Below are 13,661 nucleotides of genomic sequence, written 5' to 3' on the forward strand. Positions count from 1 at the left end.
AAATTTTAAAGCTATGTACCCTCAGACCCAAGCCTAAATTGTATCTTCTATCATTCTCAAAGCAGAATATGAAGTAAATGCTGTAAATTTAGCATGGGGGAGTATAGGAACTGGGTTGATAAAAATAAGATTACAGAGAAATGCATTGGGCATCACTGGTTAAGGGACTAATGTACACTAGTCACTGAGATGTATTAACAGTAAGGGGATCTGAGAAAGTTACGTTGTATTACCTAGAGGGGGCAGGCATAATTTATGTAAATGCTTGTTACTGACCCAATCACTAGATGAGATGTATGGTCTGGACTGGACTGTTCCAGTCATTCTTTTCCGCTTCGAGCTGCTCACTGAGAATATGGAGGCCCACTGTGCGTTTGAATCTGTAGTAGTACACCTAAACTACTTTGGGATTGGTCTGATCCCATAACTCCTGTTAGATGTCCAGACTGAGCATGAGTCAGTATGTACCTGGAGCCGGGGTATTCCCTGATTGTTTGAGGATGGGTGCTGATACTGTTCCTATAGTTTCTTCCTAGATGTAGCCATGTCTTCTTCGTTCAAGGAATTACAGACAGAAAGCTTTTCATTCCTGTACCAGAACAAAGTCAAGTTTAGGAATCTGTTATTTGATTATATATAAGTGTGAAAAGTACTTTGAAGTTAGTTGGAGGATTCCCTAGCAAGGTTGTTAGGAAGAAGAAGGATTGAATTGAGACTAGAAATTGTCCTAATAAAGGACTAGTGGAATTATATCTATAAATGTTTCTGGGTTTGGTATCACACCTTACGCAAAGAGAAATTACAATTGTTTCCTTGTTTCCTGCAAGGATTTTACAATACGATTTGTCCTTCCCCCCCCCTTTTCTGGTTTACAGGTGCTACTTTTACTGACTGGTTTACTTCTTATGTCAACAGTGTTGTATCAGGTGGCTTCCCTATCATCAGAGACCAAATTTTCAGGTATTTCACTTGGGGCTTTTTGGGATGGAATGATTGTAATAAGCAAAAATCATCAGTTACAAATCATAAGATGAAGTTTCCCAGGAAGGTTAATAACCGAACCTCTCATCACCATAAATCTATTCTATTCTCATTTTAAGGCCAAAACATCCAAACACTTGAACAGCCAGTATTTTTCTTATTTTGAAGAATCAAAAGAAAAAAAACTGATTTGATATAGAAGTTATGATTATATAGTTTCTTTTTAGAAAAAAAGTTGTTTGCCAATTAGTAGATTTTTAGTATGAGTAGCAAATATTTATTATCTATAAATGGAACATCCAGGTATTATAGATAGTATTAGAGGTAATATTGGTTTACGGTAGCCTGGTTGGCAGAAATGATAGATTCAATATACATTAGAGGCCCCTATAATAATATGCTAACACATTTTTATGATCAGAACCACTGTTTGCAGGTATAGCTTGGTTTTCAGATGGTCCCCAGAATTTCCTCGGCTCTGAAATCGGAGACAGACTCTTTTTAGTTTCCAAGTAAATTACTTTACTGCCTCCATCGCTGATCCGGAGTCTTCAAAGCTTTCTGGTTTGCTTATAACTTCTAGTTTTCTTCTAAGCTTAATAGGACTATACCTTTAAGATCTCAAATGTGATTTAAATTTTCAACCCTAAAGTGAACTCTAAGCTATTTTGCATTGTATCTTTAAACCTTTTATCTTCTAGAATTGAGGTCAGTTGACTAAAAAATGTTTAATTTTTTTAATTTACCTAGATATGTTCATGATCCAGAGTGTGTAGCAACAACTGGAGATATTACAGTTTCAGTTTCCACGTCGTTTCTGCCAGAACTCAGCTCTGTACATCCACCCCACTATTTCTTCACATACCGAATCAGGTGAGACTGTTAGATGGGGTCACCTTCCAGTTAGGAATGGGATATGTCCTCTGGATGTGGTGTTGTTATAGCCCCATTTGATATAAGATATAAAACACATTTTGAATAGCAGCTTCTTGCTGATACAGAGGACAGTGGGTAACAAAGTTTTCTACAGTATAGTCAGGTTTTTCCCCTGCTTTTACTTTTATTTGTATTTATCGATGCTGAATTTACTCTGGGGCCATAAGTTTTTGTTTCTCCAGTGTCTTCTGGGGTATTTTTCTGGTTTAGGAACAAGCTGCTCTTTTTCAGTAGGATCTTCTCAGTGTGGCAGGGAGAGCTGATGTGTGGGTTAATCCGCCCACAAGCACTGTAAACTCTGCTCCACGTACCTGGATGTGCTTAATGACCAGAGAATCTACATCTACACCCTTAAGTTCAGCATAACTTATGCATTCTTAAGCATGTGTAGCAAAATTCAGCACTTCTCGGCCATGGACGCTGTGTCCAGCCCCACTGTATGGCCTGGGCACACCTATCAACTCCACCATTGCAATGACGGAATGGCACACATTGCTTCTATACAGCGACATTCTTCAGATACTTGGTGGCTTTTAAGATATGCATACCTTTGGTGGCATGAGCAGTTTCACGAGTATTGTTAAAATGAACACGAAGATTTTAACCTCTTGATTTGTATGATTTTATGTTTTTTTCTGGGTCGAATAATTAACCATTTTCAAAGGTCACTTCAGGCTGTTTATGGGAAGAGTGAGTACAATGTAGTTTATAAAATACCTTGAGTTTATATGAATGCCTAAGTTGTTTCTTGTAAATACAAGTATTGCGCCAGGTACTTTTCAAGGTGAGCCACTAAGTTGTAATCATATGGAAAGGTCAGAATTAGAGCTGTAATGTTTTGGAAAGCTATCAAACTGCCCAAGGTAATATCATGCTTTTTAAATTTAATCTGGTCTGTGTATATTCAATTAAAAGTCTAGTACATATTTATTGAGTGCTGCCTGGATATCAAACAGGGTATTAAGCCCTGGATTTGGTGAAATAAAAAACAAATATTAAATTCACTTTTAATTAGAAGTACTCTCTGCTATGCCATGAAGACAACTCATTGATCAAAGGGACTAAGGATACTTTGTCTTTATATATATTTTTATATACTTTATGATGTTATATAGAGGAATGTATACTTCCCAGGAGCATCGTAGAATTTTAGTATTGTATGTAGCCTTTGACGTGTCTAGTTCCACATGCACAGATGTTTGTTGTTTAATTTGGATCTTGCCTAGGACTGAGACATGCTTAATTAATGATACCTACATATGCTTATAGGGTATTCAAAATGAAAACAAGAGACAGCAGATTCCCGGAGGAAGGGGGGAAATGATAGTATTGGGAAGCAGAGTCAAGGTGACCCCAGTAACTGAGTAGTGACCTTTCACTTTGAGCTTTGTAGAAGCTAATGGAGAAAAGGGAAATGGGTTGCATAGCCTTGTAGTGAATAAAAGCCTGTGCATTTTTTAGAACACAGTTTTTCATGGCACTGTATTCTAGAAAGTGTTTCCCATACTGGTCTTTATTTGAACCACAAGAATGCTGTAAGCACGGTGTTGGTGAATTTCTATTGTTGATCCTCACTGAAATCAGATGCGGGAGTTGCATAAAAGCATTCCCATGAGAGAGTTAGCTAATCAGGCCAATATCTTTGAGAACTTCCGGAAATAGATGGTGAACAAAGACTTTGGGGTGTGTTTCTTAACTTCCTTTGGAAATTCCCTGTATGTTCTTAACCCAAATGTTGTAGCTCTTAAAAACAGAAGAAACAAAAAAGGCCTGATTTGTGTCTCTACCACCCCATTTCCTTCTCCAGGATTGAAATGTCAAAGGATGCACTTCCTGAGAAGGCTTGTCAGTTGGACAGTCGCTACTGGAGAATAACAAATGCTAAAGGTGATGTAGAAGAAGTTCAAGGACCTGGAGTAGTTGGTATGTAACGCAAGATTTGGTTTATACATAAGTTGCATCTAAAACTTTTTGGAGAGCACAGCTTAGAAATGCATGATGTAGTTGGTGGATATGACTGCATCTTTTTAATAGCTGTGTTTACAATGTGAAAGGTGTCATAGATTCTGGGCTTCTCCTAACTACAATACCTTGCTTCATAAATATAATATATAAATGTTATTATTCTATCAGTTTAGAACCTTAAACAGAACTTTTCTAAAATTATAGCACAGGGATTGAGTTGACATTCTGTGAATCACCTGGGTTCCTTGCTTTTCCTTCTTAAGTTCTTTTCTTTCCCACTGAATAATTATTCATTGTAATATTCTGTAGGCAGAGAGCAGAAAGAGAAAATAAATTTTATATTTGTCATCTTTTGAAATTTAGGGGAGAAATGTTAAAATTAATAACAGCTTTTTTTTTTATTTGTGGATTTCAATCATCTCTAGCTTGATTTCCATTGACATTATAATTATCTTAAGTTTCTGAACCTTTAGATTCTTCAGATTTTGTATTGTGCTTCAGAAAAATAACATTATTTAAGCTATGCACTTCTGTTATCGGATCTAAGCATGTACCGAATTCAGTTTAGATTAAAGTTGTTCTAATTTATTGCCATGAATAAAGTCATGTTCTGCATGTTTGTTTAAGGAATTTTTCCTGAATTGATTTGGGGATCTAGTGCTAAACCGTTTTATTAAAGCTGTATTTCTTTTTCAATAATTTGGTCCCTTGGAGTAAGAACTCTCCCTTGTGACTGCCATTTTGTCTGGGCTAAATGCTTAAGCTGCATGCTCAGAATTTTATGTTTTAGCCTGTTGCTACTTTTAAGTGATTATCCTTATCACTGTTTAAACTAGTGTCTGTGACACTTATTACCCATATCTTAAAAATGGTGTCTAAAATGTTTCAAAGCATTTTGAAAAAGAAAATATTCCTTTCTTATTTTGCTTTATTCTCCTAGAATTACCCCACCCCACCCACACACCGCTATAGAGAATCAGAGGGATTACCAAAAAAGCCAAAATACACATAATCCCATCACTACTAACGTTTTGTTGTGTTTCCTTTTAGACTTTGTTTGTAATTGTGCATTTTCTTTAACATACTTTACACACTCCCATGGAGGACATATCTAATTTGCTGTGATGGAGAACTGGATTTTATGCTTTAATTAATTGTTACTACTTTCTCTGCAGGTGAATTTCCAATCATCAGCCCTGGTCGGGTATATGAATACACAAGTTGTACCACATTCTCTACAACATCGGGATATATGGAAGGATATTATACTTTCCACTTTCTTTACTTTAAAGACAAGATCTTTAATGTCGCCATTCCCCGGTTCCATATGGCATGTCCGACATTCAGGGTGTCTATAGCTCGATTGGTAGGTTAAATTTTCCTCTGGTGCTGATTTACATAACTTTTTAGAATTGACTCCACAGAGGGTCTTTGTTGATTAGCCAGACAAATAGTTTATAAATTGTGTTCCAGAGAACCCTAGGAATTTTGAGGGAAGTACCTTGGGGTGGGTGGGACATGTGAACATGTGGTGTGGGAGGCAGACAAGAAGTAAGCGAGGCTCTGTACTCTTCAGTCAGAGAAACTCTGCTGTTACCTGGTTTTGTTCGTTAGTTTGTTTTTAATAGCTTTATTTTTTAGAGCAGTTTTAGATTCACAGAAAAATTGATCAGAAGGTACAGAAATTTCCCACATACCCCTTTTCCCCACACAATATTTCCCACCAGAGTGGTGTCAGTGTCACAACTATGGAATTTACACTGACACATCATTATCACCCGAAGTCCATAAGTTACATTAGGGTTCATTCTTATTGTTGTATATTCTGTGGGTTTGGATAGATGTATAATGACATGAGTCTACCATTAGTATTCTACAGAGTAATTATTTGTTTTAAATATGTCTGTTGCCTAATGAGAAACACACTAGACTAGTTAATATCTGCTTTCTTTTATTTCATTAAGACAGGGAAAACAATTTTCTTACAGTGTTTTTGCTAAAACTCCCATTTTGTAAAATAATACAAATATCCTATAGAAATGATTACAAAGGATTTAATGGGTAGACTTGTACTTTTAGTGGTCTCTCTTTGGGATCATTTCCTAAGTCAACTAGGTCTATTTTTTAAATCTCATTTTTAGGGTTACCTTAAGGCAGGTTTAGCAGTAACCCCAATCTTACGGGCTATAAAATGATTAGAGACAATTATGAGGCTCTAGTTATACAATAGGAATAAAATGTGAATTATATACCCAGAATGTAATTGAGTTGTAGGCATCAAATGTTCACCAAAACCCTCTGGCTCCTGGGATGACCCTGAGGGGCGGCTCTAACATAAGTCTGGGAAGATGAACATGATATGAAGCTGACCCAGAGGTGACACATTCACAACTCCAATTTGTAGAAAGAAGGATGATGATGAGACTTAGGCCATGATACCTGTGGCATGTCTGTGGAAAACAGTCTACAGCAGTGATGGGCAACCTTTTGAGCGTGGTGTGTCAAACTTCGCCAAAAAACTGAGCATAACTCGGGTAGTGTGTCACTTTGAGGAAAAACCATTATTTCGCAAATGTTTCATCCTTAGGAGCAGCAAATGTTTCATCCTCGGCATGCGGCCACCTCAGCGGCCGCGTGTCATCAGAAATGGCTACGCGTGTCAGTGCTGACACGTGTGTCATAGGTTCGCCATCACTGGTCTACAGGCTGGGTTTGGAAGTGAAGTTGAGCCTCCCTCCCAGTGGAGGAGTGCTTTCTACTGTTTGTTTCCAGTTCTAGGAGTTTGCTACTGACGGCAGTCTTCCATTTGGACCCGCCCAAGTGCTGTATGAGGTTGTTACTATCCCTAAATGTTTCATGTGATTTATCAGTGACGTCATCCGGGGCTGGAATTTGCTTTGTGCAAACGTTTTAAAATATGAATTTCTTTAATATTCATATTTTCTGTTTCTTGTCTACTTTGGCTAATTTGTGTCTTTTAAGGAATTTGTCCGTTTTGTCTAAATGCTGAATTAATTGGCATAAAGTTACCTACAATATTGATAATCCTTTTAATGGCTGGAAAAGATATAGTCATATGTCCTCTTTTGTTCTTCATATTGGTAATTTATATCGTTTGTTCATCAGTTTAGCTAGGGGGTTATCACTTTTATTGATCACTGAAAGGAACAATTTTTTATTTCACTGATTTTCTCTATTGTTTACTCATTTCTATTTTCACCGATTTTTCCCCCTAGCTTAAGGTAGAAGTTTAAATTATTGATTTTAGACCTTCTCTGTAAGCATTGTTTTAGCTACATTTCATAAATTCTGACGTTATGTTTTCATTAACATTTGGTTCAAAATATTCTCAGATTTTCTTGTAATTTAGTTTTGATCAATGACTTTTCTAGAAATGTGTTAATTTCCAAACATTTGGAGATTTTCCAGTTATCTTTGGGTTGTTGATTTGTAATTTTGTTATGTTTAGAGAACTCATGGTGTATAATTTCAATCCTTTTAAATGTTTTATGGCCCAGAATTATGGTCTATCTTGGTAAATACTTGTGTATTTGAAAAGAATGTATATTCTGTTATTTTGGGGAATATTATTCTATAAATGACAGGTTGAACTGGTTGATTTTTTTTTCAAGTCTTTTATATATTTACTGATTTTTTTTTTTTTTGGTCTTTATTCTCTGAGAGATGATTGTTGTAATCTCCAAATATAATTAAGTTTTGTCTACTTTTCTTTAATTCTATCAGATTTGCTTCATGTATTTTGAAGCTCTATAATTATGTGCAAATATACTTAGGATTGTGCCATCTTTTTAATGAAGTGCTTATTTTATTGTTATAAAATCTTTATCTATCGCTGAAAATGTTCCTGTCCTAAAGTTGCTACTATTCCTGACATAAAATGTAGAGTGCTGAGATTTATTGAGACAGGTAGTTATTATTGGGTCAACTTGATCCTGTTGAGGCTTTTTAAAATGTTCGTTAGGGTGGGTATAAAGTAGTCTTTACTTAAGGACAGTCATTTCAAACTTTTCAGTCTCATGACCCCCTTAAGCTTTGAAAAGTTATTGGAGAGTCCTCAAAAAATTAAAAATGGAACTATACAATATGACCCAGCAATTCCAAAGAAATAAAAGACAAATTTAAAAAATATATATGCACCCGTATGTTCATTGCAGTGTTATTTACAATAGCCAAGCTATGGAAGCAACCTAGGTGTCCGACCATAGACGAACAGATAAAGAATGTGTGTGTGTGTGTACACACACACACACACACACACACACACACACCCTAGAGGTCCAGTGCACAAAATGCATGCACTGGGGAGGGGGCGTGTCCCTCAGCCCGGCCTGTGCCCTCTCGTAGTCTGGACCCTTCGGAGTGGGCCTAAGTCATCAGTTGGACATCCTTAGCACTGCTGCAGAGGTGGGAGAAGCTCCTGCTACTGCCGCTGCGCTCACCAGCCGTGAGCTGGCTTCTGGCTGAGTGGTGCTCTCTCTATGGGAGCACACTGACCACCGGGGGCAGCTCCTGCATTGAACATCTGCCCCCTGGTGGTCAGTGTGCATCATAGCAACTGGTCATTCTGCTGTTCGGTCGATTTGCATATTAGCCTTTTATTATATAGGATTATTCAGCAATAAAAAAGAATGAAATCTTGCCATCTGCAACAACATGGATGGACCTAGAGGGTATTATGCTAAGTGAAATAAGTCAGACAGAGAAAGACAAATGCCATATAATTCCACTTATATGTGGAATCTAAAAATAAAGCAAATGAACAAATAAAACTAAACACAAACTCATAGATACACAGTGGCCAGAGGGGTGAGGGGTAAAAGAATGAGCAAAAAGGTGAAGTGATTAAGAAGTACAAACTGTCAGTAATAAAATAAGTCAAAAGTGCAGCATAGAGAATATAGTCAATAATATTGTAATAACTATGTATGATGACAAATGGTTACTAGACTTACTGTGGTGGTCACTTCATAATGTGTGTGTGTGTATATATATATATGTCTAATCACATTGTTGTATACCTGAAGCTAATATAATATTGTATGTCATCTATAATTAAAAGAAAGTTATGAGGACTCCAAAGAACTCTTGCTTATGTGGGTTATATTGATATTTATCATGTTAGAAATTAAAACTGAGAAGTTTTATAATATTTACTTACTCCTTTTTTAAAGTTTACAATTTTTAAATTTATAATTTAAAATTACAATAATAAACTCATTACATGTTCAACCCTCTCTTAACTATGTTCTTACTTATTTAGAGTTCTAGTGTCTTTCCAACAACAAATAATAGTATAAAATCTTTATCTGCCTTGCGGAAAATGTTTTTTTTTTTCTATCAGGGATGAAAAAAACAATAAAAAGGAATGAAAATTCTGGACTTATTTTCTAATCAACATGAAGAGGCTGTGGGGGGTTGTACTTGTGTTTACCTTTCCTGTTTAAATATTCATTTTCTTTTTAAAAATATTTTTATTGACTTGTAGAGAGAGAGAAATATCGATGTGAGAGCAAAACATTGATCAGCTGCCTCCTGCATACCCCCTAGCAGGGATCGAGCCCTCAACCTGGGCATGTGCCCTGACCAGAAGTCGAACCAGCAACCTTTTGGTGTACAGGACGACGCCCAGCCAACTGATCCACACCTGCTAGGACAAATATTAGTTTTCTAGATATGGAAATTGAATTGTTCTCCTTTTGTGTCCTTTAACAATATGATTAATTGGGGGACTTAATCTTTTCTTTTGCTTTATACTCTGAATGCCACTTTAAAATATACTTTTAGTTGGTCTTTTCCTGGTCTAGGTGGTTTGTTGTTTGTTTTTAGACACTTTAGAGGTGCCTACTGCTGATTTATTTTCTTTTTTGTCTGTGTGTTCCTCTTTCCATCTGCTGTTTGTGTATGTACAATTTTATTTGTGGTCAGCAATCTTCTTCTTTAGCCTCATTGGTTTCTTTAACAGTTTTTGTTTTCCTCTTCATTAAGATAACTAATAACCAGACTACCTGAATTTATTGTTTCAGAATTTTTAATCCTTTCCTCCTTCCCTGGTCCCTTTTTCCCCTCTTCCCAAGTCCCTTTTGTACCTGCTATTGGATTTCAAAGTCTTCATTCCTGAGATTTAAAAAAATATCCAGAGATTAAAATAATGGATTATTTTATATCATATTTACATATCTTTGATTGTTGTTGTTTGTGTTATAATAAATCCCAGTGACTATTCCTTTGACAAATCCTAAAAGACAATACCTTTCTCCCACATCGATTAATTTGTTCACTCAACAAATATTTACTGAGTACCTACCAGGTGCTGGGGAAAATGCAGTGAACAATACAATTAAAATCTCTGCCTTGGAATTCACATTCTAGTTAGAATAGACAAAAGTTAGCAAATGAACACCATGTACTTAGGCCAAGTAGTAACATGTGCACTGGAGGATAATCAGAATAAAGGGGATAAGGGGTGTCCTGTTGAGTTGTATAACATACAGATGTGTCAAGAAAGACTTCTGTGACATTTGAGTTGAGACTGGAAAGAATTAGAAGGAGCCCTTGGATGTATGGGTGAAGGGTGTTCCAAGCTAAAGAACAGCAAGTGCAGAAGTCCCGAACCACGAATGAGCCTGGTATGTCTGAAGAATTGCCTGGAGGCCAGTGTACTGGAGGGAGGGGAAGCCAGAGTGGATGGAGATGAGATCAGAAGGGTAGAGAGGGTGCTGCATCATGAAATGTCATAAAAGCCTTGGTGGAAGGACTGTCGCTGACCCCACATCCAAAGTTTCCCAGCATTTCCCACATCACCAACTAGGATCTCCTTGCTGTTCAGAATTCTGTTCGAACAGCGGCTCCTCTCATTGGGTCTTCAAAAGTGTGAGAGAAAGTTGACAGCAGAATAAGTCATGATTGATAGAGGAGGCACTGCTTAAGAGGAAGTTTGCAGGTGATATTCAGATATTTCCTAGTTAACGTCACCATCGCCCTATACTGAGAGCCTCTGACAAGTTAATTTAAAAGTAGAAGCTACCAATGGTGGTTGAATGGAAATGATGTGTCTTTATAGTAGGAACTCAATAGAAATCACAGACCTCTCGTTGACAGTACATAAAAAGTACCAGTAGAGGTCATGTCATACCTTGTTAATATTTTCACATCTTTTCTGTAAGCATACAGATTAAAAATTGTTACTTAAATCACTAATATGATAAATTCAGTAAAATTTTACTTTGAGTTGTTAGGAGTGGTCTGTTTGCTACATTGTATCTGAATAACAACTACCATGTAAAAGTAAGTACTATATTAATGAAATATATTTACCATGAAAACCACATGGAGCATTTTAAAACATGTAATAGGATATACACTGGAATCGGTATGTGCATTATGGAAATGTGCTGTTCAAGCCGATAAAGATTCATCTGTGGCGTGTCTGCTTGTTCAGAGTCTAGATAAAGGAGATACTTGCATTAAATAAGTATAAAAAACTGATGGGAGTTCTTATCAAAAGACTGTTTTCTCTTTCAAGGAATTGGGTCCTGATGAGTATGAAGAGATGGAAGATGCAGAAGAAGAGGAGGAAGACGACGATGACTCGGCAGATATGGAGGAATCTGATGAAGATGACGAGGAGGCGAGGCCCAGGAGACTGTTCGATGTCCCCATTCGCAGACGCCGCTACTCTCGCCTCTTTTAGCAAAACTGCTAATGGGAGCACTGGAATGAATCCAGCTTGTCAAATAGATTTCTCAATAATGTAAATAACTAAATTGTTCTCAGCATATAGCAAGAAAACTAGCATGAAATATTGTTCCAGGCCCTGGGTTCTATGCAACTGATTCTCAATTAGGAATTGGATTGTTTGGGTTTACTTTATGTTTTGGGGGTAGAGGAGGAAGTGAAATCTTTTTTTTTTTCCCTCTCTCTTCTAGAAGTCAATGGAGGAATAGTTCTCTAGCTAAGGAATGGCTATCTCTTTGTTTAAATGAATTTTATACTTATAAAAATGTGGAAGTGGGAAGGAATTGTTTTGAAGATTTAAATATAGCAGAAATACCTACCCAAGGATAGAAACTGTGACTGAAAAATTCTGTGAAATGATTTCTTGCAGTTGTGAGTTATTTAGAAATGAACATAATTTGTAATTAGGCTAATCCACTTAGTGGTTCCTATATATTTTGTACTCACAAGGAACTAATTGACTAAATAGCTTGAATGCTGGTTGTTTTGTCCTTTCTTAGACAATCTGCTCTTGAATTTAAAATTTTTATTACTATAACCTTGAATTTAAAGTCTTTATCACTATAACCTTGACTTTGAATTTAGTCTTCAACTCTCCCACCCTTGAATTTGAAACCTTCAACACCGCAACCTGGAATTTAATTTAAAGTCATCAACATTAATAACTTTTATCGTATTGTTCACAGATGCATCATTTTTGAAATGTAGCGTGTAAAAGTATGTATTGTGTTTACTAACAAAAACTTCTTCACAATGTCTCATGTAGTCTACATTTGTAAATACTGCTTCTGTTTTGTTTCTCCTTTATACAGTTGACTGTCTAACTTTGTGATAAGTGACATGAATTTTATGTTGAGATTAAGTATGTTTATCTGAAACATGAATTTTTTTTGTAATTATATAATTGGAAGTTTGGAATGAAGTTCTCCAAGTGTCAAAAACTCACATTTTGAAAACAAATTTTGGTTCTGCTGCTGTATTTTGTATAATTGCTTATTTCCATAAGCTAGTATTAGTAGCTTTTGTTCGTAAGATGGAAGAGGAGATGGAAACTGTTGGCCTGTTGCTAGAGGTCCATTCAAAGTCACCTCCTGGCTTTACCCTGTCAGGTGCCCCACTTCCCATTTTTCCCAGGAGCAGCTCTTTTGTGGAGAAAACTGTAGGAAGAGCGAGGTGTGTAGACAGGGTGAAGCTGCTGCCATCAGAGACCATGAAGTCAAACTTACCCTTCCATATTGGCACATGTCAAAATGTTCTGAAATGGAGTGAGTAGTTTTTCCTGCTTATTTTTTTAGAGTGTTATCTGGTTGCTAAATCCTTCTATTATGCCTATCTCTTCTTTTTAATCAACCCACTGATTTTTAAAATTTTATTTTTATTGTTGACACTATCACAGATGTCTATCCTCCCACCCTCCTTGCCCACTTCCACTCAGTCCCCAGCCCCCATTCCTTCTGGCCGTCACCACACTATTGTCTGTGTCTTTGGGTTACGCATGAATGTTCTTTGGCTAATCCCTTTACCTTCTTTCTTCCAGTGCCCTCACCCCCACCCTTCAGACAGCTGTCAGTCTGTCTCATGTAGCCATGCCTCTGTTTCTATTTTGTTCGTCAGTTCATTTTGTTCATGAGATTCCACATACAAGTGAGATCACATGGTATTTTTAAACTTTCCCGCTAAAGCAAGAATTTAAAACTAGTTAATGTTGGCAGTTAGAGCTGGCCCCTGGGTCCCTTGCCATGGGTAAGTTTCCTTTTTCTGGATGACCTCTCCTTTCTCTCAGTTCCCAGAGCACGCATGATGCAACTCCACCAATCCTTGCTTCTCCGAATGCTCTAGGCTTGCTTATCCTCTCATCAAATTCCCATTCTCTTAGTTGAATGAGTGACCTCTAGTTCATACTAAGGTATTAATAACAAGCTCAGCTTTTTTATCTCATTGGCAAAAATATGTCTTCACACATAAATGGGATCTAATCATTGGTCAGACTTTTGATGAAAGCCATCTTTATCTCTGGCTCTGAG

General features: G+C 36.8%; 2 protein-coding genes across 2 annotated transcripts in view; both read left to right on the forward strand.

Annotated features, from left to right (window-relative positions):
* The window catches only part of FBXO3 (F-box protein 3), a 34,049-nt gene extending 21,444 nt beyond the window's left edge, over positions 1-12,605 (forward strand). Inside the window, exons 7-11 of the mRNA XM_008146822.3 lie at positions 876-960; positions 1,732-1,854; positions 3,725-3,840; positions 5,058-5,248; positions 11,426-12,605. Of these exons, the coding sequence (XP_008145044.1) occupies positions 876-960; positions 1,732-1,854; positions 3,725-3,840; positions 5,058-5,248; positions 11,426-11,593 (683 nt within the window). The 3' untranslated portion in view covers positions 11,594-12,605. The remainder of the gene's footprint in view (positions 1-875; positions 961-1,731; positions 1,855-3,724; positions 3,841-5,057; positions 5,249-11,425) is intronic.
* Positions 1-13,661, forward strand: part of LMO2 (LIM domain only 2) — a 208,958-nt gene that overhangs the window by 60,294 nt on the left and 135,003 nt on the right. The gene's annotated exons all lie outside the window — the stretch shown is intronic.

This window comes from Eptesicus fuscus, chromosome 13 (genome assembly GCF_027574615.1).
Source record: "Eptesicus fuscus isolate TK198812 chromosome 13, DD_ASM_mEF_20220401, whole genome shotgun sequence".
In the NCBI taxonomy this organism is placed as follows: Eukaryota; Metazoa; Chordata; class Mammalia; order Chiroptera; family Vespertilionidae; genus Eptesicus; species Eptesicus fuscus.